Source organism: Carettochelys insculpta, chromosome 8, assembly GCF_033958435.1.
Source record: "Carettochelys insculpta isolate YL-2023 chromosome 8, ASM3395843v1, whole genome shotgun sequence".
Lineage (NCBI taxonomy): Eukaryota > Metazoa > Chordata > Testudines > Carettochelyidae > Carettochelys > Carettochelys insculpta.
In genome coordinates this window covers 64,392,518-64,419,661 of record NC_134144.1, presented here as the reverse complement: position 1 = coordinate 64,419,661, position 27,144 = coordinate 64,392,518, and the positions used below count along the sequence as shown (strand labels likewise).

The following is a 27,144-nucleotide window of genomic DNA, read 5'->3' as shown; positions in this document are numbered from 1 at the left end:
GCTGAATCCTAATATCTGGTCTAGTATAAAATTACCTGTGATCATGAATTCAAACACTCAAACAAACAATATTTAACATTTCTACAGGACTCACAAGAAAGCCCTTCAGTGTGATCGCCCCCTGCTGGTTCTCTGAAGTAGCAATCAGTCTCTGGTTTGTTGAAATCTGTAGTGGAACATATCTATGAATCAAGCCACGAAAGATGCTTATTTCCTCTACAGCAGTGACACAGGAAACACCAGAGTGTTCAAGTAGGAGAGAAATTTGACTTGAAAACTCAGGAACTCTTCTTACATCAATAATCAGGCCCAGGACAGACAATGCTGTCAAACCTAGGTTCATCACCTATCTTTTCCACTGTTGACAGCTCTCAAGATTTTATCATGAATCTAGTAACATTTTGTATTTTTTCTAAAAGCTCCAACTCCTGAAGTCACCTTATTACATGAATTTACAATTTGAAAAAAACAGTAAATTTCTAGCCTTTATGGTTGGAAAAAAAAGAAGAAAAAACCTTAGAAATATGAATCATACGAATTCAAAATCAGAAGGCAAATAAAGAGAACTCCCAATTTGTTATTTTGAAAAGCTCAACTTAGCCAATCTTATGATTTTTTGTTCTTGGTGGGGTGGCTTATGAATTTTGAAAACTAGTTTCCCTACCACCACGTCATTGGGTTTCACCAGTGCTTCTCTGATGTTTAGTATTCATGTTCCAGTGCCAAATGATGAGGAACATGAACGTATTAATCACTCAATGCTGGCAGAGTTATATGGTCATAACAGGGTGAATGTTCCTCTTTCCCCCTCCCTCCCAGGAAATCCAGCTAGCTTCACCTTTATCATAGCTCTGGCTCAGGCGGAATGTGGGTTCCCAGTTTTCCTGAGTAATGAGAACCTGCCTACCAGTACCTACTAAGGCTCTGATTAAACTAAACACATCTCTTCATCAAAGCACATAAATAATGGTTCATTGCTTTGCTGAATATATGTTTTTCTTGGTGATTGTCATACATGCACTTTGGTTCCATGGAACTCAGCATCTTGCTATGGACCAGGAACTAGGTGGTGGTGTCTGGTGGGTGGAGAAGATATCCATTTCGAGGAATAGAACAGAAGATTAGCACCATGATTTAACTGCTGATTAGCTCAGCCGGGAGATAAACAAATATAAAGTTGCAGTCAGATACCAAATGCCAGAGTCCCAGGTAAAGCAAGAGCTGGAGTCAGACATCAAAGTTGAGGGTCAGAGACAGAATTAGTAACCTGGATTAGATAGTCAGAGGTGAGGTGTTCATGCAGGAACCAGCAGAAGGGCAAGGAACAGGCAGAGAGAAGGAGCACAGAACTGAGATCACGGTCAGGAGCAAGTGAGGAGCCTGAAGCTAGAATTGGAAACGTGTCTGGGTACAGTTTGGAGAAAGCAGACACAAGCAGGATCCAGTGCAGCAGCAGGGTATCACATAGTTGCTCTGACAACTTCCTTACCCATCTTCTGGCTTAACTAGCATGGCTGGACTAGTCAGTGGAGCCTAATGATCCTTCATTCAGAGGTCCGTTGGATGGTGTCTTGGTAGTGGCTGTAGTCATATTAGCTTCCTAGCCAGGCAGATTTCAGCAGACATCAGATGGTGGCCAGATGTGATGGGTGTTTGGGAACTCAGGCCTGTGATAGAGAGCCAAGAGCTCACACACCTTTTGCCTCCCTGACCTTCTGTATTATGGAAATTTATGTTAGGTGGTGGTTGAAGGTTACACACTGAATCTTGGATCTTACCAGTATGAGATAATTTGCCAGAGACCCATCTCTAGCTTGAACTGTTCTGGAAATAATTTGGAGTAATAAAACTAATTATAGTCAAAATCTGAAACACAATTGAGAATTCTGCTGCTGCCATTCATCTATATTCCATGAATATGAATGAAGAGAAATTTTTGGAAAGCAGTACAGAAAATGATTGTGTGTTGTTCAAAGCTCCTGAGGTACCTTTTCAATTACTATAGTTTGTTATGATTTATTAAATGAGACAAAATAATACATCTTTTATTCATTTGAAATTTTAATTTTTCTCCTAGTCAGTTATTCTACCTCAAAGTTCATAAATATAGTTTAATTTAACCCAGATCCTTGTTTCATAATACACATTGTGGCTAACATGAAGAAAGCTCTCTTTCATCCCCAGAAATAATCTGTTACTTCTTGTTTTGTTTTATTAATAATTTAAATTCAAGTTGATTCCATTTAGGATCGCTGTGCATAAAATACTAGATTTATTTATTTTCAATGGATTTCAGCCAGCTTTTTTCTTTTCTTAAGTGGTTCTAGCTTGGTTTTAAAATGTTCACATTTAACATGTATCTACATGAGATAAATCTGTTTTGGTTTCTTACACATGGAGATAAAACTCTGTTGTATGGACATGAACTTTGAAACTGTATATGTATATACCATTTATAATATAATACTATATACACTTTTATGGTATTACTTTTCCTCAGTCCACTGCTGTATTAAATTATTTTCTATTCCAATTGTATTAACTCTTAATGAGGTACTGAGATAGCTGTAGGTTGAATTACACTTGGTCGTTTTCTTCAGTTTAATCACTAAAGATGTTTTGAAAACAGTGGCTGTAGCCCGGAATGAACCTAGTCAGCTTCACAGTTAGAAATAATGCATGAGAGGCCAGATTCTGATCTGTTATAATGGTTTAAATCTGGTGTGATTGTACTGAGAGCAATAATGTTAGTCTGGATTTGCCCTGCTATGACTGAGCTGTGAATCTGTACTAAGTAACTTCCATCAAAAAATGTAAAATACAAGATTAAGTACAAAATCTCTTCCTGCAAATAAATGAATGTAGAATAACACCTGGAGGGGACAAGCTGATTCAAACAGGCTGATAGCTTTCATCTATAAGGGTCTTGTCTTTGTAGTAGGGTTCAGTGTAACAGTTCTAGATCTGAAGTTCTGGTCTGAAGAAGTGGGTCTATCCCACGAAAGCTCACCTAATAAACTATTTTGCTAGTGTTTAAAGTGCTACTTGACTGCTTTTTGTTTTGATAGTGTATAGACTAGCATGGCTCCCTCTCTGTTACAGTTCTAGATCTAGTCTCAAAGCATCACCATGTTAGATTGCAGCTACAAAAAGAACAGAGTCCTGAGATACCTTAAAGGCTAACAAATATAATTGGGCATAAGCTTTTGTAAAACCCATTTCATCAGATGCATTGGAGTGGAAATACAGAGATAGGGATACACACACACACACTGGTATTACTGGAGCTTTGATAAGATTTATTCTTCTTTCTGATGTAAAGGGTATTGAAGGTTACCTGTGTAAATACTCTACACAGTGAGACTAGAACAGATTCTAATGTTGAAATGAGCACTTAGAACAAAATTCGACTTCTCCAGAGAGGAGTTTGAGATGTATATACAGAGCCTATTTTCAACCTAAATGTCTGCATAACTCTTCATGCCAATGGGACCTATAACTACACAAGCAGAGGAGAACAGACCTTGGGAAATAATAGTACTGTATAATGCATGCATGCTAGAATCTGTTCTAAAGGCATCACCAGTCAAACGTTTTGTACCGTAATACAAATAATAAATACATGAATAATATCACATGATCTGCTTTACTGGAGTGCAGTCTCAGTGCGGTTGTTTGGTGGTGCTGAAGAGGCATATGGTTTTGTACTGTTGTGGGTGGCAGGGAGGCAAATGAAGAGCTTAGCTATAATAACCCTATGCTCAAGCGATTGCTACAAACCTTTGTTATGTTATTGATGTGACCTCCGATAAATACCAACATCAAAGCAAGGGAATAACTTACAACCAGAAGCTGTCTTCTGGTTTCTTATTTTTATTAAAGTATACGTCCCCGCTGTAAGTGTTCAACTAACAAGCTTACACCTTAAGCCAATGACTTAACCTTTGCATACTCATTTCCTCAATCTGTAAAAATTGAGTTAATAGATACCTTGCAATGGTGCAATGTAGGTATGTATGTATGAGAGCTCAGGACATTGGGTTGGAATACTAAGATTTAGTTCTGGTATACCCACAGAAAGACTGTGTAACATTGGGCAAGTTGGTTATAGTCTCAATTCTTCAATTTACTTATCTGAATAGTAGTGTTCCCTGTAAGCTGAGCACTTGGGCAGCTGCCCAGGAGAGATTCAGATGCCACCTGGCTGGTTAGCAGAGTGCCCATAGCCAGACACAAATGTTTCTACTGGTCCTGCGCATCCCCCTATGCCTTGGTACACAAACAGAATTTATTCTGCCCATGGATGGAAAAAGTAGAGGGAACAGTGATTATAATCCTTACCTACCTCATATCTAACCTGTAATATTTAATTCACAAATGAGCTTGTTGGATGTCAGGTATTACAGGCTTTTGTTAGTCAGATCCAACATGCCAAAATACTTAAGACATCCATTTTGCTTTGAAATGGGGCTAAGAGCTATGAGAAGCTGACAGGAATGTGGACCTCAGAATTAAATAAAATGTTCATGTGTGTTTCACTGTAAACTACCATTTGGAAGCAAGATTGCTCCTTGCTTTTGGAAGGAACAAGGACTAATAAAATTCAGTGTAAAACCTGAATTTGATTTTCAGCTGAAACATTTGGGGAGCTTACCCGTACACTATAAAGAAAGAAAATGAGGAAAACCAAATCATTATTGTGTGAAAAATTCCTGTTTCTGCTAACATGAACCACTAAAGAATAAGTCAGTGCAGTAACTTCTTATATATCCCTGTCACTGTGGTCTTTCTACCTATGGAACGTGTAACAAAGCATAGGCAAGGACAATGGGATTACTTTGGCAGAGGGATTGGTTTACCATGTGTGTTTCCTAACTTAACATTCTGTTCAGAGAGAAGATGGCAATAATTTAAATTTTGCTCTTTGTCTACACTATATTCAGAAAAGGGACTTTTTGTGTTAGTACTAAATCATTTTTTTTGTCATTAGTGTAAACTGTCAGAAACTTGATCTTTGTATTTTATAGTTGATCTTGCTCTTTTATCCCTGACTCTGTGTCTTGTGTGAACTTTCTATAGATGTTCGACTGGATCAGCCACAACAAAGAATTGTTCCTGCAGAGTCATACAGAGATTGGAGTGAGCTACCAACATGCCCTTGACTTACAGACACAGCATAATCACTTTGCTATGAATTCCATGGTGAGTTCAGAGATGGACTGTAAATATGGATTCTGTCTGAGTGTGTGTGGGAGGGGAAGGGACAGCAGCACACTTCCACTTCAAAGAGAACTGTAAACCCATGAGATGTGAGGAACTAAAGAAGGTCAGGCTGGGTGACTGCAAGCAACACTTTGTTCTGGGGAGTTACTTTATCCACCCTGATGCTGATATATGATTATTTCCTTTATTTAAAACCAGTTCAATCCTGTGGAGTTGTTTGCATGTTGGAAAACAAATCGAGTATTTTTAAGGGTTTGGCATTTTCTTGACATGCAATTAATGAGACTCAGTAGAACTCTGGCTTAGTGCATTAATAATTTATATTTTATTTTTCCCAAGTGGCTGCTCCTCTGATATCCAAATAGAGGAATTTGATCAAACTGCCAGTTGTAGCCGGAACCAGATTTTCTTTTTTCTTAGCTGATTGATCAGATCCTTTGGATACAACTCATGATTAAATTACATAAAAAAATTAATCATTATCCATTTGAAAATGCCTTGTTTTCTTGACTTGGTTTTTGCTGTTGTATACAGTTGTGTGTGTGGAAGCTGCAATGCTTTCAGTGCAGAAATTGGGGTAGAATATATTTCAATTTAATTTCAATCATTATATTGATTTAGAATAATGCATGCACATACCCCATCAAAATAACATAGGAAGGAAGTAGTCCTGTCCCCTCACTCTCTGAACGTTGACTGTCAGCTACAGAAAAAATGACCGGAGTCAACTAACCACTTCATGCTGGATTTCTGTCAGATCTCTGTAAAGTGAGGCAGGGTCAATCAAGATTGACACTGAGATGCAAGACCTCCAAGCAATTTGTCATTTTTTCAGCTTGTGGCATAAGTCTGTAGTGAGCCATGGCCCTGCACACTGCTAGCAGGCTCTGTGCTGCTGAAGGGGATGCCTTTCTGATGAAATGTAAAACAGAGATCCTGACCACTTGTGGTCATTAAAGACCGCATGGCACGTTTCATAAAATTAGGAGGATAACTCTGGTGTCCTGGACATATTCCAACTCAGGTAATTATATTCCACTGACCTAAATTCCCCCTGCCTTTTCCACACGCTATTTTTTTTTAATTAAGCCATCATGCTGTGTGCTCATTAGAACACTGCAGCTCACCGATGGATAAGAAGAGTGATGAATGTTATATATTTATTGTGATTTTTAATTCAAAATATGTAAAAACATAGGCTCTAAGAGTCCTGACTGTTGCTAAATTTGCAATAATAAAATATCATCCAGAACAATACAATAGAAAAATGAATGTACTTTCTCTTTAATGCCCTGGGTCCTACCCTCAAGAAGAGTTTTCCACTGTGTGAAAGGGTCTCTGACGAAAATTAATACAGCTTAATGTATGAAAATAACTTTTGAATTACTTTCCCTTTACTGTACCAAAACTAAAAAGTAATTAAGTGGGTGAAAATACAGTGTGTAATACTCCAAAGTCCTTTATAGTATATTCTGAATACTGCTTTCCCACAAGCCTCGTCACTGGATAAACAAACAGCTAATGGAGGAGAATGTTTTAATTGTACTTTTGCACATATAATACTTTCAATGGTCTAAGCATGTTTACAAACAGATGATCTACAAACTGTGACAGCTGTAGACAGATATCTCACAATCATCAGTGCATTAGGTGGTAATAAAAAGATGATGGGAGAATAAAAAGATTGTAACCAAATGGCAAAAACTGTAGAATGATTTTAGAGAGAACTCAGGACTGCCCATACTGAAGGCCTCATTTGCATTTCGCAGAAGTATTAGAATTAACAATGGTTGAAACTTACAAAGGTCAGATAGCTTGTGCAAGACCTTCATTACCCTAGGAGCCTTGTATTTTTTGTCCTTGGAGGAGTTTCAGAGCACTGCAGCTGCATAAGTGACAGTGGTGATCCCTTAGCACTATTTCTGTATCAGGTTGACAAAGCAGTGCAAGAGGGCAGCAGCTTTATGAGCTTGTTTGAGAGTGGTCATGGGTTGCACAATTACATAGGGCAGGTCTACGCTAGAAATGCTATACTGGTGTACTTCTTTTGTGCATCTGGTGAAGATGCCCTATGTCAACAGGAAAATGTGTCCCACCTCCATGGGGGCAGACGCTGTGTTAGTGAGAGAGTGTCTCCTGCCAACAGAGCACTGATAGGAACAGTTTGTGGATCACTATAACTTGTGTTGCGTAGGGAGGTGTCTTTTACCCTGAGTGACGTAAGTTAGATTGACTGAAGTGGTAGCATGCATTATCTTATTTCCACTCCAGACCATGTCAGAGTTAAATTCATATATTTTATTAAATGCTGCTGTTTGATTAAAGAAAAAAGGGGAACTAGCTTTCAAGCGCACACTCATACACACTCACACCCTCCTGCACTCATGCAGGTGAAGAGTCACATAGGGACGGAAGAGGAAACACAGGAAAAGTGGACCCAGTGTGTCTGCCTTCAGTCATGAATGCGGGGTGGCGAGCTGAATGTATGGCTCCCTTGTCAGCATGCTCTCTCGTCAGTGTTGCTTCCCACTAATTATAACATTCCCAGTCCTAATCAAGAGTTAGCTCCCCAGAAATCCTGAGGTTGTCTTAAAATCATTAAGAAAATAATAATTGGGTTATTTTCCTTTCCCTCCAAGTTTCTGAGCTTTTAATATAAACACAGGTCACGTTTTCAAGCTTTTCTCCACAATTATGAGGCCTAGAAGCTTATCTTACTGTATTTTAAAATGAAAGCTGAGATTTTCCCATAATCTGTTGATTCTAGCGTGTGGGGCTTTAGAAACACCAATCAAGAGATTGGTGATAGAATCATGAGAGTTGACAGCAGTGTAATTGGTTGAGTTCTTATAGGCAATACACTAAAATGGGCTTTAAGGAAGGTTGTGAAGGAGGGAGCAGCGTGAGAGATGCTCTAAATTTTGCGGCAAGAATCCAGTTGATTTCAAGGGAAGTTGAACTGGGTCCTGGACCTGTAATTGCACATTGTTTGTGAAGTTCCTAGCACATTTTAGGCCCATGTTCAATAATAATAGTTCTAATAATCTTCTAATTCATCTGAAAAATACAGTCAGAGGATCGTTTTCTCAGGCCAAACATTTTCACACATGCTTTCCCCTATATATTTTTATATAGTTGATATGAGGCAACTTCCTTTCACAGAAACACGATTCGTAACGCTGTTTATTCTTACTACACTACTCTTACCTCTTAAAAGAGCCATACATTTCAGGTACTGTAGTGCAGCTCAGTATTTTTCTCTTAAAAAGTCAACTGTGAACATAGATTTTTTTACAGTGAATCATGCCACTATTTTGTTTCTTCAGTTCTGAAATATGAATTATGTTTGTCTTTATTACAGTTGTACGATATTTATACCAATATAATAACATGGTTCGATAAAATAAAACACTGAGCTAGGCCATATATTTAGTGATCTCATTAACCTAGTTAATTTGCTAGCCTAAGCCACAATGTTCTAATCAAATGTGCACAAATCTGATTGATTATAGTTTTGCACTTGCATTACCTAATAGGCTTGCTGTTGATTCTGATTGAAGTTATTCATATCTACTTCACCAAGATTATTTTATGCCTATATTCATTACCTCATGAAATGGTGAGTCATTGCTTTCTGATAAACACACGCTGACAGAGCTGTGTTCAGTGGTGGAATCATCAGCTCTTCTGTTGCCAAGGAGTTAATTATCTGAAACTAGGCTGAGATGCATGTAGTCCTTAGGGAGTCACAATACATCTTAAATGCATCACAATTATCTGGTAAAGGCTAATGGCATCTTCTGGAAATTCCTACCACTTGTCGTTTTCATGAACTATACCCTTCTGTATTAGGGTGAGATAAAATGCCATCCAAAATAAATCTGCACCAAGCCACTGGCTTTGTTATAGAGACTACACTGGAAACCCAGACCTTAAAGATGTTCCACAAGAAACACTCTTTCTGGGAATTTATACTGCTTTTATACTGAATTTATACTGAAATCTCTGAGGAACATGGTATGAGTTAGGTTAATAGAGAAAGTACTTAACTGTCAAATTTCACCCTCATTTAGCTCTGCTGGAACCTATTCTTTATATCTATCTGTGGGGTATATCTCCATAGAGTCTAAACCACTTTGTCAGTAAATTAGACTGGCATGATCAAGTTCCTAGTAGATTCGCTTCTGTCTTCTGCTTGTCTCCTTTTCCTGGTTATAGGAGGCTCTGTGTTTATTAACTGCAATAATTCCATGATGTGGATACAGGTTCAAATTCCCTTGTCCGGCACACTCTCACCTGGCAACATCTCTTGTCCAGCAGGACAATGGATGTTGCCGGACCAGAGAGCAGACACAGCCATGAATCCTGCAACTGGGAGCTGGCTGGGGTATGGAGCCCTGATGGCAGCACCAGCTGCAGGGACCCCACCAGCACATCAGCTGTGGAAACCCTGGCCAGAAGTCAGGGTTCCTCCAGCAGCCATGTGGCTGGGAGCTAGCTGGGGGGCAGAGCCATGCTGGTAGCTCCAGCCACAGGAATCCCAGCCAAAGGCAGGGGAACCCCTGCAGCCCCACAGCTGGGAGGCCTGCCAGATGGAGGGAATGGGGGAGCCCAGCAGCCCTGCAGGGGAGCCGGCAGGAGTAGGGCCCCCCTCCTGGCAGCCGGCCTGACTGCCCCTCCACTGGAAAACCCCCTTGTCTGGCACCACTCAGGTCCTGAAGGTGCTGAATAAGGGAGGTACAACCTGTATTTTTGTCAAATAGTATCTTTAAATTTATGGTGAAGGGAGATTGTTTTTCATGTCCTAAAGATGAACAAACTAGCTTAGTTCTTATTTCCCATTCCACAGTGCAACTCATTCCACAGTGCAGTCTCATAGAACCGTCTGGATTCTATTTGCAAAAACAAAACAAAACAAAAAACACTATTGCCTGGTCCCTACCACATCCCTTTCCCAAGGCCCTGCCCATTCCATCCTCCTGCACCCCCACCGCCGATTGCTTGCTTTGCCCCACCCTCACTGACTTGCTCAATTTTACTCATCTGGGACAGATATTTTGGGTGCAAGAGGGTTTCAGCCAGAGTTTTGGGCTCTGGGGTATGGCTGCAGATGAGAGGTTGGGGTGTTAGAGGGGGCTTGGGGCTGGGATCAAGGGGTTCAGGGCTGGGGCTAAGGGTTGCAATGTGGAAGGGGACCTCAAGGTGAGGCGTGGGGCGTATGCTCTGGGCTACAGGTGTATGCTCTGACATGGGGCTGGGGATGAGAAGGCGTCTCTGGGCTGGGATCAAATTGCTTGGAGTATAGGAGGGGGCTCAGGTCTGGAGCAGCAGGTTAGGGTTTGGGAGGATATATATAGTGCAGGCTCCAGGCAGTGCTTAACTCGGGTGTCTCCTAGAAACAGCAACATGTCCCTCTGTCTCATAGGTGGAGGGGCATCCAGTTGGCTGCCCCAACAGTTGCCATTATCCATGCTTCCCAACCAATGGAAGCTGCAGAGCTGGTGCGCAGGGCAGCAGCAGAATGTGGAGCCCGCATGGCCACACCTGCATCTAGAAGCCAGAGGGATATGCTGGCAGCTGCTGGTCTGGTCCCAGCTGAGAGGCTCTGCACCTCTGGCAGGGCTTTGCTGCCAGCTGCCGGCCCCTGTGCTCCATGCCCCTGACCTCTGGTCACCTCCAGCTGCCAGACTCCCAGGTGGTGGGGCTCTCTGATCCGGCAACATCCATGGTCCTGCTGGACCACAGGTATTGCCGGACCAGATAGTGCCAGACCAGAGAGGTTGAAGCAGTACTAAGCATCTGACATGATGAAGAATGGGCCAGTACTTAAGGTGCTAGCCTGAGACTCAGAAGACATTAATTTAATTTCCTGCTATGCCAAAGACTTCCTGTGTTGCCTTGGGCATGGCACTTATTCTCTTCTGGCTATATAAATATCATTCATAGAAAGTACACTTATTAAGTTTGCAGATGATACCAAGCTGGGAGGGGTTGCAACTGTTTTGGAGGGTAGGGTCAACATTCAAAATAATCTGGACAAATTGGAGAAATGATCCAAGGTAAACAGGATTAAGTTTAATAAAGACAAATGCAAAGTGCGCCACTTAGGAAGGAACAATCAGTTTCACACATACAGAACGGGAAGCGACGGCCTAGGAAGGAGTATGGTAGAAAGGGATCTAGGGGTTATAGTAGACCACAAGCTAAATGAGTCAACAGTGTGATGCTGTTGCAAAAAAAGCAAACATGATTCTAGGATGCGTTAACAGGTGTGTTGTGAGTAAGACACAAGAAGTCATTCTTCCACTCTACTCTGCACTGGTTAGGCCTCAGCTGGAGTATTGTGTCCAGTTCTGTGCACCGCGTTTCAAGAAAGATGTGGAGAAATTGGAAGGGTCCAGAAAAGAGCAACAAGAATGATCAAAGGACTAGAGAACATGATCTATGAAGAAAGGCTGAAAGAATTGGGCTTGTTTAGTTTGGAAAAAAGAAGATTGAGGCAGGGACATGATAGCGGTTTTCAGGTATCTAAAAGGGTGTCATAAGGAGGAGTGAGAAAACTTATTCTTCTTGGCATCTGAGGATAGAACAAGAAGCAATGGGCTTAAACTGCAGTAAGGGAGGTACAGGTTGGACATTAGGAACAAGTTCCTAACTGCCAGGGTGGTCAAACTGGAATAAATTGCCTAGGGAGTTGTGGAATCTCCATATTTGGAGACATTTAAGGACAGGCTAGATAAATGTCTATCAGGGATGGTCTAGACAGTACTTGGTCCTGCCATGAGGGCAGGGGGCTGGACTTGATGACCTCTCAAGGTCCCTTCCAGTTCTAGCATTCTGTGATTCCAAGATTCTATGATTGTGCTTCTGCTGTGCTAGAAATGGGAGCTTTATAACATTGGGAAAGGGGACACACATACAAATTTGATATTCAGCACTTCAATTCACTCTGGAAGCAGCTGATATATAAGATTTTAACAACATGACAGCGCTATCGATAGAAATGCCATTGAAGTATTATAAACTTTGTTGACATTTATAATGCCATTGAAGCATTATAAAGGTATTATAAACCTCTTAGTTTCAATTTCTTTCTTTTCCTTTCTCCCTCTCTGCAGTGGAGCGGACAGCCACTGCAGGCCCCGGGGCAAGCCATGGGTGAGGGGGGGGGCATGGGAGGGCAGCTCTGTGCCTCAGGAAGGGGTGGAGCCTTGGGCAGAAGGGGTGGAGCCAAAGGCATTCAGCCCTTTGCGCTTCCCAGACTGCAGCATTGCGCCCCCACCCCCACCCTCAGAGCCATGTCATGGCATTCAGGCAGCAATTCAAAATGGCCTGGGGCTCTGGCCACTGCTGCAGTAGCAGCAGCAGCAGCCAGGAGCTAGGGCGAAGCACTGAGCCCTAGTGCAACTGCCTTCCTTGTTCCAACTTCCCCCCCAGCCCATGTGAGTGGGTCTGCCTCTCTCTCCGTCCTTTTCTGCTGGGCTTGTGGGGTCTGCCTGATTAACAATTACAGAATAACCTGGAGCTCTGCCGACCTGGTGCTTACCATGTGGGGAATGACAGGGGAAGCTGCTGAGACCCATTATCTCTTGGCAGCTCTCAGAGTCCACTGGGGAGTAAGGGACTGAGGTGTCCAAAAGTCAGTGTGTGGTCCCAGCTGGAGCAGGGAGAGCTATGACAGATACCAAGTTAGCTGTGGAACATGTTGGTACTCTTCAAGTTTTGTGAATGAAAATCCACATCTAAATAGGTAGATGCAACAATATATAAATCTCCCCTAACTGATGAACCAGATATTAGGAACATCTGCTCTGTTTCAATCAATCTTACCTTTCTGCCTTCTGCTATACTGTAATTAGTGGGAACCAAAGCATTCAACGTTGTTTTCCTTTCATTGAGTCAAGCTCATTACAAGCACTGATATAATTCTACAGGGAAATAAAACCAAGTTCAGTAGGAAAGGTTCATTCTTCACATGAAATCCAAACTGCTGTGCTGACTTTCTAGTCTTCAAAAAACAAAAACATACAAACAAAAATCAACGTTCCAGATCTTCAGCTGGAGCAAATGGCAAAGCCCTATTAGTTATAATGGTTCTATTCTTATTTACATCGTTATTTTAGGTTTGACCTAAAAAAATCTGAAAGCTGATCTTCACTGGAGCAAAGCCATGAAGATTTTCGGGAAGAAACGCTGGATATTTAGAAGTCTTTTTGCCCCAAGAGTCACTGCTCAGTCTAATTGCAATTTCTGAGCTAGAAGGCCCCAAAGACGCATTCCATAGTTAGCAAAATTTAGGATTTCCAATCATGGCAATTTTTAAATTTTAATTCTAATTCTAACACCAATTTTACCAATTTTCTTCCAGCCGCACCACTACATGAATCAACCTCTTTTTGCCTTTACAATTACTCTGATATTTTCAAGTGGAGCAAAATTTATGAGCCAAGGCTGTTGGAGCAGCAAGAGAGGGGCCAAAAACAAAGCTTATAATGGAAGCTTGATACTGTCAAGGCTCCATATTACATTATGCTGCATAACTATATCTGACTGAGCGCAAACGATATTAATAGCAGATTTGCATTTAGATTGTCTAATGCCTACGCGTGCTGTGTATTCAATTGAAGTTGTGCATATGTACCACACTGAAGTCCTGATCCTGCAGCACATATGTGTTTAATTTCGGTTATGCAAATAGTCCCATTAAAGTCAATGGGGCTACTTACATACACAGAGTCATGCATGAGGTCAAATATTTGCAGAATCAGGGTCTAAGGCAACTTTATGTACATATTAAACTCTTGTATCACACAGTCACAATTTTGTGATCCATAAATTCAAATTGCATTTCTCCCAGTTGCGGAATTGTTAGACCAGTGATGCTCATACCATGGTTCTCATAGATTCTTCAGGTCTGATTAAAATTCCCAATGCACTTTCAGATTGCTGATTAAACTAGTCACATAACCCATTTCTTTTAAGAAAGCTAGAGAATACTGAGTAGTGGTAGAGTTGTACGTTGCCGGGACTGTCTCAGCCGTCAATGAGGAGTAGCAAGAGGCAGAGATGAAGAGATCAAATGAAGTTTGAGGAAGCCACAATGTTATTGTTGTCCAGTATCCTGACACTGGCATTTTGATAGTGCATCAATATATTATATTGTTGCAATGGTTCTTTTATGAGGGTTACATTGCAGTGAAACATTGGGGTATCAATGCTGCAGTGCAATAGCTTTCTGAAACACCGTTTGATAACAAAGTGTCTCCACAAAGCTTCAAGGCTCATAGAAAATTCCCATCAAAGGAACAGAAAATGCTAAGTTTTTAGTAGTTTTTTAAGCTCTTCTTCATTTATAATGTAATATAAAATGTTATTACTGATATGGGATGGTTTAAAAATCCGTAGAAGCAATAGTTTTTATCAAACTGTGTAACTGTTACAGCAATTTCCATATAGCTTCTTAAATTTCTATGACACGTTGTATAACCCCTATAAAATTCTGTAGGATTGTTCCATAAGGATTGTGTTAGCCTATCTCCTGACAATGCACCCTTTTTTAAATGACTCTCAATGATCTCTAGATGGGATAGAATATAAACATTTCTGCAGCTATAATTCACACCAAACATTGTGAGTGAATATTCTTGGAATACCAAGAATAAGGAAATGAGAAGAAATTAATAGGGTAACAGAGTTCTTTCGATATGGCAAATAATTTTCCTTAAATAAATAAAATATGTGTGTAGGAAGAATAGAAGATGGAAAACATGTGCTAAAATATTCCTGAAGGATTTATTTTTAGAAGGAGACATAGTATGTCTACAAACTACAACTCACGCATATTTAAAAAGCTGTTTGATTGTTCTCACCCAACTCCTCTTCATCCTTCCAGCTGATGGTGTTTTGAATTGGTAATGAACATGCAGGATGGCCATGTTTCTCCCTTCTGTTTATTCATGGGTTTTTTTTTCCCCTAATTTTCAGAATGCCTATGTCAACATCAATCGGATCATGTCAGTTGCATCCAGGCTTTCAGAGGCAGGTCATTATGCTTCCCAGCAAATTAAACAAATCTCTACCCAGCTGGATCAAGAATGGAAGAGCTTTGCTGCAGCTCTGGATGAGCGCAGTACCATCCTAGCTATGTCTGCTGTATTCCACCAGAAGGCTGAGCAGGTGAGTTACAAGGTATTGGCAAATTATCTACAACCAGGTTGGTAACCACTAAGATAAACTGTTACTCTGCTGCATCATGGTTCCCTGCGCTTGCTGCCTCCAGTGGTGAGTTTGATGTATTCCAGTTCTCCTGTTGGTGTCCCTCCCTTTCCATGTTCTAGTAAATCCTGGAATTCCTGGCATTTCTCACTTTCTAAGCACTTCCTAACCTGGACCTTGATTTAAGTTACAATAAGAGGAAGCTGCATTCCAAATTTCATGGTCATAGCTCTTATGGTTTAAAAGGAGCTGTTGAACAAATGTAGAGCAGACAAACTCACTCTAAAAGATATAGTAGATTGTGGAGGAATCTTAGAAGGTTAGGGTTGGAAGAGACCTCTAGATATTTCTAGTCCAACCTACTGTTCAAAGCAGGACCAATCCCAAGTAAATCATTCCAGCCAGGGCTTTGTCAAACCTGAACTTAAAAATCTCTAATGGTCGAGATTCAACCATCCCCACAGACAACCCCTTCCAGCGCTTCACCACCATCTAGTGAAATAATTTTTTCTATTATTCTCCTCCCACTGCAACATGAGACCATGGCTTCTTGTTCTTATATGCCATCACTGCCTAGTTTCATTCTCTTTGGAACCCCCCTTTAGGTAATTAAAGGCTGCTTTTGAACCCCCTTCTCATTCTTCTCTTCTTCAGACTAAATAAGCACAGTTCCTTCAGCCTCTCCTTTAAGTCATGTGCCCCAGCCCCCTAATTATTTTTTTTGCCCTCTGCTGGATTATTTCCAATACGTCCACATCCTTTCTTTAATGGTGTAGGATCCAAAATTGTATGAAGTACTCCAGAAGTGACCTCACAAGTGCCATGTAGAAGGGAATAATCACTTCCCTTGATCTGCTGGCAGTGTTCCTACTACTGCAGCCTACTAATATGAACCAATGAACATTGCACTAATCCATTAGATTCCCCCCTCCCACCAACACCACAAAAAGAAGAATTCTACATGGACTCACCCTGATGGTCACAGTGACAGTCTGGACTTGTATATTGAATGCTTCCACAAACCTGAACAGGCTGCCGTTATGAACAAACTACAGCATGTGACACATAACCTCAGTCATGCGGAATGCAATGCTATCTGCGGCCTCAAAAACAATTCTGATATTATAATCAAAGAGACTGACAAATGGGGTGTTGTGGTCATCATGAATAGGTCAGCCTATGAACAGGAGGAGGCCAGGTAACTCACCAATGTCACATTCTACGTGCCTCTTTTCTCTGATCCCACTAAGAAATACAGCAAGGTAGCAACATTCGCAAGTGCGACATTCGCAAATTCAATTATTCACAAGCAGCCACCACTTCCCCAGGGCTGCAGGTGGGGAATGCCGGTGGCCTCCGCTCCCCTGGGGCTCTGGGGCCAGGAGCACTACCAAGATTCATAAACCTGGAAATCCCAGATGCCCCATCATCTCAGGTATTGGCACTTTACAGCAGGACTAGCCTGCAATGTTGCATTTCTCACACTCTATGTTGTCAGCACTCTCTGAGACACTACTGACTTCCTGAGGAAACTACAGAATATCTGTAATCTTCCTGGAAAAACCATCCTTGCCACCATGGATGTAGAAGCTCTCCACATGAATATTCCTCATGAGGGAGGACTACTAATGATAAGGAACATGATCCCCAAAGATGCCATGGCACATCTGGTAGCTGAGCTATGTGACTTTGTTTTCACCCACAACTATTTTCGATATGGGAACAATTTAAACCTCCAAGTTTGTGGCATCATTATGTTTTCTGATTTTCAGAAATTAATAAAATAAAGGAAGACATATGAGTGTATACCCAGAAAGCGGTATAGAATGTGCATTACATATTATGACAGATGTTGGTGGTTCCAATCCACTCGTAAAATAGTATTGCCTTTGTGGCAGTGGGGCTGGGTAGGAGAGAAGAGCACGGAGGCTTTCCTAGCTTACTTCTATTGGTGTGCTGACAAAGATACAACTGAATCCTCTTTTCGTTAGGCACTCTATTGTAGCCTGGAAAGGAACACATCCAGCAGATGGATCCATGCCAATGGGTTCGTGCATGTATACACATCTCCAAATTGGTGGGGTCTATATGGACCCAGCCATACAGATCCATTTGTACAATAAGAGCCATATTTTGGTCTTTTATGATAAGTGAAATAATTTTTTTAAATAAATTCATGAGTACCTTAAAATTGCAGGTGTTCATGCAGATAAAGGTGTGCATTTGAGCTTTTATTAGCTAATAATGTTGGTCTCAGAGAATAATAACTAAAAAATAATTTTTACCTCAGAAGGCAGCTAGTAGTGTCAAGGTAAAGTCCAGCACAAACAGAAGATAGGATATTTACTACTTCTGCCATAGAATTATGACAGATTTCTCTTGATTTTGTATTTTCTGCTTACACTGGGTCAGAATATAGAGCCATTAGTCATCCTACCATGCACTTACTCATGTGAAAAGACATCCTTGGCTTCAACGGGGGAAGTGCTCATCTGTGTGAGTAAGGATTGCATGCAGTAACCCCGTTTCATCATACTGTCATGTTTCAGATACACTGAGCAGCATCAGAGTGTTTAACCATAAGTCTCTCTGCAGGGCTGTTAATCTTCTACCAGATATACATCCACGTGGAAAAATGGAAAGGAGAAGTATTTACAATCCAAAATCAAATCAAAATGAGAATTATTTAAAGATATAATTAAAATAATTCTGTGATTTTCTTCAGAGTGACCTGTTTTTCTGAACTTTTAGTCTTGTTTCCCATTTAGGAAGTGTTGCTAAGAAAGTTTATAAAATGAAGGGCGATGTAGCAATGTAGCTGGATTGAACTGATTGTTAGTTGGCATGAATTTGTTGTCTTCTTGTCCTGTGAGCACCACCAGAATAGATACTCATCCCAATCTCAGCTTTTAAAACAGATGCATAATGACTTCACTTTCTATAACTCGTCTTTTTTTCTTTAAAATTGAAAAAAGGTCTAAAAATACAGTCTTCTCTTGGCAGCACTTTAAAGGAACAAAAGTTTGTGCTGTCTAACAGTGACCAGAGTCGTCTTGGCCTTGAAAACACAAGAGATTTTGTTAACACTGCATGGCTGTTGCTCCTCAGTTGGAATAAGAGACAGTTCGGGAGAGGGGAGCATTGATATGAAGCCAATAAACTCAGGTTGCTGGAAGAAAATGATGTGGGAGTCAGCATGTCCTGCTCACAGATCCATCAGCTGGAACTGAAATATTTGGCTTGCTTCAGTAGCTTTAGTAGCTCTAGAGGGCTAAATGATGACTTTCACACTGAGGATTTAGTAATTCAACCTTTCTGGTACCTTACAAAACATAAGGTACCAGGAATTTTGTATGAGACTCAGCCTCATGCCCATCACACATTCCTACTGGTATGGATTATGTTGAACAACCTGTATACAGAAAAGAAGGTTTAGATTTCTGAGCCACACGAACATAAATCTAAATAATTCTGCCTTGGCTTGCAGCTCAGATCATGTCTCTGATTGCACCCTTCCCTCTTCAAATGATGCCATATTTAACCTACAGAGTTACTCTGGCTCCTTGCCACCCCATTGAGGTGACCATCCATCCTGTATTAGGTGGGACAGTCCTGTATTTGGGATGCCAAAAAGATGTCCCGACTTATTTTTTAAAAAGGATGAATTGTCCCCTATTTTGTCTGGGGTCTGGGGGCGGGGGCGGGGGCGGGGGGCGGGGGCGGGGGCGGGGGCGGGGGCGGGAACGCCCATGGCCGCTGCTTTCCTGGAGCTCTGGGTAGGGACTGCCCTCAGCCGCTGCTTCCCTGGGTCTCCAGGCCAGGAATGCCTGCAGCTGCGACTTCCCTGGGCCTGGAGGCAGGGGCGCCAGCTCCCCAGGGCTTGGTGCAGCCATGAGGTGCCACCCCTCCCCCCTCCATATCTCCCTGTCCTGTATTTGGGAGAGGGAGATATGGTCACCCTACACCCCATGCATGAATTCTCTGTTGGTAATGGGACAACAAACCCTCCACTGCTCAAGAGGAGGGTAATAAGCTGCTGTGGGCTCTATTAGCCCTCCCTACGATACCTGCATTTGGAGCCAACCTCGGCTGAATTTATTAGAATGGGAAAGCACAGCTCAGGTGAGGAAAACAACATGAAGAACAGACATCCAGTTGTGTCTGTGAGAGAAACCAGGCTGGGGTCAGGAACTGCTTGAGAGAGTGCTGCTTGTTAACCCTGGCTTGAAGGGAGGTAAGATGACACAGGACTCAAGTTGATGCCCCACCTGTAATAATCTTTAGGACTGCTGCCTGTCAGCACCTCCTTGAAGCAAGACAGTCCTGAGGTGAGATGTTTAGTGAGATTTGCTACCAGCGATCTGAAGGAGTCTGCTACCTGGCAGAGACTCCCTGGGGGAATGATGTGGGTCAAACCACTCTAATCCAGTCTGTCAGAGTATTAGCTTCTGCTTGTTCAGTTCCTTTGAACAACTCCTTCCTTCTGTGCTGCCAACCAGAAGTGAGTCTAAGAGAATATTTGCCATCAAACTTTTGGCACAGAGCATGCTGCCCCTCAGTCATGGCAAAAAGGCAAACACTTTTTTTACAAAAGAACGAGGGTATGTGTAACATCTACTCAGAGCGTGCAGGTCTTTGTTTTGAAGGTTTCATCTTAAAAATTCCAAACAGGAAACTATATGGAATGCATTTTGTCTAGCTTGAAAGGGTGAAAGGCTGAGTCAACCTTGCTGGGAGCTGAACTTCACTTCTGTGTTTTCAATCCTCACAATCACAGGTGTTTCCTGGGTCTTGACTGTACACCTGTCCAATGCATACAGCTGAAGCTGAACTTAGCTGAAGGAGCTCTAGGATCAAAACTTAGTTTTGGGTTGTTTTTTTTTAAGGAAGATAGAAAAACCTACATAAATCCCAAAGAAAAACCTCTGAATAAAGACAGGTTGAAAAAACCCTTAGCAAGTCAAACAATGCCCCTATAGCAGAGAAACAGGCAATGGATCCAGCTGATGGGAATAAGGGGGCTTCAAAGTAGGTGGCGTCCTTTCGAAAAGGAGCCCCGTCTGGACGAGACGCGCAGCGGCGAGGCGCGTCAATTTCGAAGTGCTGCGGCCGCCTGCATGCTAATGAAGCGCTGAATATGCATTTCAGCACTTCATTAGTAAACTTCGAAATGGCCATTTGCGTGGCCATTTTGAAGTTTGGGGCACATGTAGACGTAGCCCAGGCCACTCAAAGCAGATGGCTGCTGGGGGGCATGTGTCTCTCTGCTCCGTGTGCCACTTGTGTGGGAGGGGGAAGGGAACGATCATGTGCTGGCCCCTGCCCCTAGCACAATCCTCGCCATTCCCATTAGCTGGACAGATTGTACTGGGCGTGGGGAGGTCTTCCTCTTCTCCCATCCTGTGAGCAGGGAGTGGTGCAGAGATGCACATGGCCCCATCAGCTGGCCACTTTGATCAGCCTGGAGTGGCAGCAGGCAGGGAGCCTACCTTAGAGTCCTGGCGGGCTGCTGGCTGGGAGTCTCCTAGGTAAGCACGTCCTGGTCAAAACTGGCACCCCACACCCTCTGGTACCCCAACTCCCTTGCCCTCAGTCATGACCCAAACCCTTTGTACCCTTCTGCACTCCTGCCCAGGGTCACAACTCTCCCCATTCTCAGCAACCATCTCCTAGACCCTTCCTCCAGTCCTCACTCCTTTTCTTCTCCCATGCCCCATCCTAGACCCTGTACCTCTCCTGCTTCCCAATCCCCATCCTGTGCTTTCTTCTGCACTTAACCTTTGCCTCCAACCCTGCACCCCCTCCATAGAAGATCATGGCCCTTGACCACTTTTCAAAATCTTGGCGTGCCTCCCCCCATCAAAAATTATTACCCACCTCTGCTATAGTACATGTTTTTGATCAAAGGTCAAAATAATTAGCACTAGACTTGCTGCTACATCACCCAGGTCAGGGCCTGACTTTGAGGGCATTCAACAGCGGGTTTTCCCAAGGTCTCCTGCTTCAAACTATGCGAGACCTGATTTTCCCCTGTCAGAAGTATAAATTATGAGTATTTCTACGCACATAAATGAAGGTGCATTGGTGTAAAACCAGAGTGAAAGAGGAATCTGGTCCTATATTTTTAAGTATGCATGATACCATGCTGTGGCAGGAGGATGCATTGATGTGCATCTGTTCCAGGGAGACATAAGAAACTGTGCCTTACTCCTATGTGATTTGAGTGGAGCTGTGCTGGTTTTCACAAGCTGGGATTCTGTCCCAGAGACTGTGAAGCAAGGCAGCAATGAAAGTACCAGGTTCTTTTTGTACTTGGCAGTGGTTCCTAAAAAGATTTAAAATATTCCTGGAGTGGTCACTTTGAAAACCCTCTCAGATTGAACAAATTAACCTCTTTGGTTGGCCAGAGATCTGAATCATTAATTTGGACCCAGTTCTGTCCTCAGAAATGAACATGCACAACTTCGATTAAAAGTAATGGGTGTTGCAAGCATTCAACATCTGTAACCAAGATTTGGATGCTTATGTTGATTCTCTGAAAAGTCAATGGACCATTCATTTTGTATCACCATGCTCCAACCAAGACAGACCATTCTCTCTCAGGAGTTCTCTGCCAGGATCAACACCAGGCAGGGCCACATTTCCCTACTGTTTTAGGGTCCTCAAGAACTAGTGGATTTTACATGAATATTCTGTTGTGGCCTGTAACACTTTGGTCTAATTTTGGTTGCTGGGTCCAGTGGGTGCATCTTGGCTGGTGTTGGTGACTCGTGATATATAGGTCAGATTAGATGACCTAGTGGTACCCTCTGCATTTAAATGGTATGATGCTCTATGACTCTGAGACTCCTCATCTCCACTAACCTATACCTCTGTACTGTATTAAAGTGTGAGATGGGATGCACAGGCAGAGGAAACTGGCAGTGTTCAGAAAGTGGGAAGAAGCAAGGGGTCCAGAGATAGGCACATCCAGGATATTTTAGCTGAGTCCCTGAAGCAAAAGGAGCCAGCAAGTAAAGCAGCTAGAGAAAAGAAAAACCTGCCCCACGAGTGACTTCTTGCTCGAAGAACTCAACAAGGAATTACAACTTATAGGGAACTCCACAATGTCTGAGCTTGGCCTGAGAGGTAACTGGGGCCTCAGACCTTGAAACATAGGAATTAGAGGTTGATCTTGCTCACTCACACATATGTTCTGAAGGAAGAGTAAGTAGAGGTGTGTGCTGTAGCACTGTCTTCTTTTGGGGGCTCCATCCCCATGTGTCTATAGCAGGGCCTGCAGCCTGAATGAGTAAGCCCTGAGATCAGAGATGACTTTGGCTTATTATGACTTCGTAGGACCTATCTGGATTAAGGCAGAAGCACACACGCATTTGAACTGAGGCTTTGTGTTCATTTTTTTAACATCTTGGGGAAGGGTTTTTTTTTTCAATCTTTTATGGAAGCTTGTAAAACATGTACTGTTATCTACAAGAGCCATTTTGTTCTATAATTTCAAATCACATTTAAGCAGCTTTTTACATTCCCAACAGGAGCTGTTCCAGTCTATAGGATAAGCAGGTATTTAAGCAATTAATTTAAATGGTTCTGCATGTCTAGTAGACAGTAACAGCTTACAGAACTGCCATTCTGACCTAACAGTTAATTAGTTTTTTACATTTTAAAGGCATCTTTTTAACACCTCAAACCACTATCTTATTGCGTAGATATATATTTAGCATGAAAATACATGTACATTTAGTAAAAGCACTTGTGTTCTTGCAGTTTTTCATACCAAGGTAAACTTTACTATCTCTGCCATTTTCCAGAGTGCCTAAATCTATGGCTCTATAAGATGACTAATACTTTGCCAAAGTTCATTTTCTTTAAAAATTGGACCTTTCCCTCCTATCCATGCACAGTGTTAAAGTTTGTGTCACCCTCCCTCATAATGGTTGTTCTTCTAGTGTGAAGAAATTCCAGGGGGGTGCAAGGTGACCCAGCCCTACTGTGATGCCTCCCACCTGAAGAAAGAGCTGGCCTTTGTTTCCAGCTCTCAGCCCCTTCCATTTTACATGGGTGACCCAGTGCAGCCACAAAAAAAAAGCAGGCAACCAGAGAAGACCCATGTGGAGCTAGCTGCCTCCTGCAAAGGGGAGTGAGTGGGTTGGGGAGAGAAGGCAGAGGAGGATGGGGTTAGATGGGGGTTGGGGTGCCTGGCTTGGGGGAGGGGGATGAGGTAAGAGTGGGGCCCTGGTGGTGCCTGGCTTTGGGGGATGGGAGGGGACTCACGGGGCTTGGGCATCTGGCTTCTGGGGCTCATGGGGCTTGGGTGGCTGGTCCCAGCATCATGGGGCTTGGGAGGCTCAAGCTGGCAGGCAGGCAGCTGGCCCTGGCAGCGTGGGGCTCAGCCGGAAGGCTGGCCCCAGCAGTGCAGGGCCCTGGCAGCTGGTGTGTGCGTGGCTCAGTGAGTGACTGGCCCCGGAAGCACAAGACTCAGTTGGCTCGGATGGGAGGCTCTGGCAGCACAGAGCTCAGGCAGGTGGGCAGCTGGTGTGGACAGCTCTGGCAGCTGGCACAGGGCTCAGGCACCTGGCACTGCACTAGGCACCTTCAAGGGGCAAGAAAAACCCTTTGTAATTATTTTTAATTTTAAACAACATTTTTATATCAAGTTTTTTGTGTTTATTTAAAATTATGAATTAATTTTTTATTGAAAGGGGGAATTTGATTATGGTAAAGAAGAGGATGGGGGGGTGAGGGTTCCTCAAAAATCAGAAGTGGGGGCATAATGCCAAAAAGTTTGGGAACCACTGATCTAGAGGATAACAGCACAAATAAAGTTACTCCCTTAGGTCAGGTGGCAGTGGTCTGTTCTCTGCTGCTGTAGAATTCCAGCCCATACATTGCACTAACAGGCATTCTAAACCTGAGCGCTGCTGTGCTTTTTGGCATTGTGGTTGTGCTTATATAATAACTTGGCACGTCTATAGCACCTTTTATCAAAGAGTCAGGACTGATGGGCTCAGGCAAACCAATGGTATTTTGGGGGATCACACACAGGACTTTTCAACAACATAAAACTCAGGCTCCGTCACGAGTTCAAGAGCATGTTTTTACAGTCAGGGGGACACCACTGTAGAAATGATTTAATGCACTAAGCCAGTATATTACATGCAACCTTCAAAGCCATTTACAGACATTAGGAATCTTCACAATGTCCTTGTGCGTCAAGTAAGGATTATTATCCCCATTCAATACAGGGATAAACTGAGACACAGACATAGACATTTACCAAGGCAGGAATAAGATTAAACATACTGCACTTTCTTATTGTGCCTTTGCAACCCAAAAGCATCCATTATTGGGGGCAAATTAAATTACCAGCACAAGTAACTTAAAGAAGTGGGGAGAGTGCAGGGCTCTCCCAGTGGTATATGCAATCAGCATGCATCTCACGTAAGCCCTAGCTTGAAATATGTGTCACTTCTCATTTTGCCAGGGGCTGCTCAGCCTTCCCCTCCCCTTTCTTCTCCTCCCCTCAAGCTTCTCCCCATTCCACCCACACCCTCAAACCCCTGCCAGGCCTCTTCCCTGCCGCCTTCTTAGTGTGCCCCATCCTGTGTCTTCCCCTCACTCCTAGCGCTTCCACAGCACCATCACTCAGCTGATTTGTGTCCTGGCTCTGCTCCTCCCCCTCATTTTTTAGAGATTGAACACTGCAAATCAGCTAATTTGGGCATTCAAGGTCTGGGAGGGAGGGGGAGGAGTAGGAAGGAGTTGTGAATCAGCTGGTTCACGGTGCACTAGAAGTGCTGGGAGTGGAAGAGGAGTAGCGTGTAGTAGTAGATAAGTGTGAGACCCCCGTGCCTGAGAAGTGCGGGGGTGGGGCGGGGAAGAGAGGGTGCACATATATCCTCAATAGGCCAGAGGTTGTCCACCAGTCGTGTAGCTGGTAGTTGTGGCCCAGAATTCACTTTATCACTGAATCATGGTGTCTTGACAATATGGATTTATAATACAGGCATTTTCAGACCTTGCTCATAAGCACTACTATGACTATAACTACCTTGATAATAAAGATAACACCTGATTTCAGACAAGATTGAGATAAAAAGTCCGTGCTTTGAAGCTCTGTGTTCTATTCTTTAAGTGAGTGCTTTGCTAACAAGCCACAGGTGAGCACCTCATGAGTAGACAAAGCTGTGATCATAAAGTTGGTTTTGTAGCCATTGTACTTTCAGTCTGTGGTGCACTACATCTGTTGTATTATTAGCTGGTTTTTAATTGATGGCTTTAAAGATATGTAAGTATGGGGGGATAGTTAAACAAGAAGCTGGAGGAAGAGGATGTAGTTAACAAGCAGTAATACAGTGTGATTAGGTGGTTGGGTGTGTGCAACACACAAACACATTTGAAGGTACATCAGTAGATCAGACTCCATTATAAAAAGTGATGGGAGCCCTGAAGAGCAAAGCCCTTACGGAAACATGAGCTTGTTCTGCCATCCTGCATTAGCCTGAAGCTGGAGACCTGTAGGAGTGAAAGAATGTCTCACCCTCTTTACCTATTCAATCCCTTGCCTCTCTCCTGAGGCTGCCATCAAAGGCGCTAATTCATATTAATTGCAGTGAGAATTTCTGCTTTTCTTGTAATGTGTCAGACCCCTTAATGTGCTACAGGATTGCTTGTTCTTTTAATGTATAAATGTAGTCACTAGCAACTGGAATGATGCTAGCAGCGAATTTCTAGGGGTATGTCTACACAGCAAAGTTATTTCAAAATAACACCCTTGTTTCAAAATAACTTTGCTAGCGTCCACACAATGCAATGCTTATTTTGTAAACCTCATTCCACTAGGAATAGCCCCTATTTCTAAATAAGCCATAGTGAGTCCAGTGGCTCTATTTGGAAATAAGCTCTGTTGTGTGTAGACGCTTTATTTTGAAATAGCTGAGGGCTATTCAGAATTTCTCTTCCGGAATAGCTTATTTTGAAATAAGGCTGCTGTGTAGATATGCCCTAATAGGCCAGTTGACACTATCTGGTGGTATTGATGGCTAATCACTACTGACGTAGGCCAAATTCAGATTGGTGACTTAGATGTGAAAGTCTCGGTACCAAGTCCCCTGAGCCAGCCTTGGATTGAGAACTGTTTTAATACTTAGAAAATCTGTCTTTCACTGAAACGAATGTCAGCAATGATTTAAGTTTTCTTATTCACGTGTGTGCTGTTAGGGCCAGGTGAACAGCTGAGCTGACCAGGTGATCAGAAAATCTCCCTGGTGTGGACCTCAGGTATAAATAACTGAGGAGTTCTGACAACACTAAATGCAATTAGACCACTGACTGCTTCCTCTCACATCATACGTTCATGTTAATTTTAGGAGCAGGATTGAATTTCTCATGTTTTTACTCAAAGGTTAATCCTGTAGGTGTTCCTTAAGTTGTTCTGAAAGTGAGCACTTGACTTGTAAAGCAGAAGAAATAAAATCCTCCTCCTTCAAGCATCCCTTAGGCCCAGGTGGTTGAGTGTATAAGGATTACAATTACCTGTGTAGTCTGTGCCATTTTGGCTTTGTGCTGATTGTTTGGCACAGGCCCCCTTCTATTCAGTGCTGTATTCATCTATGGCAGTCTGTAAATGGGTCACAGCAATAGCATAAGAAGTTACCTCCTTGCCTGTGAGTTTGAAAAACCATGCTGATTGCTTTTGGAATTGTTTCA

General features: G+C 42.6%; 1 protein-coding gene across 13 annotated transcripts in view; it reads left to right on the top strand.

The window, feature by feature from the left end:
* Positions 1 to 27,144, top strand: part of KALRN (kalirin RhoGEF kinase) — a 489,190-nt gene that overhangs the window by 70,791 nt on the left and 391,255 nt on the right. For all 13 annotated transcript variants that reach the window (XR_012646382.1, XR_012646380.1, XR_012646383.1 and 10 more), the window contains exons 4-5: positions 5,080 to 5,202; positions 15,208 to 15,399. Coding sequence is in view for 8 of the 13 variants with exons in the window: in XM_075000963.1 (XP_074857064.1) it covers positions 5,080 to 5,202; positions 15,208 to 15,399 (315 nt within the window). In the remaining 5 variants the exon portion in view is untranslated. The remainder of the gene's footprint in view (positions 1 to 5,079; positions 5,203 to 15,207; positions 15,400 to 27,144) is intronic.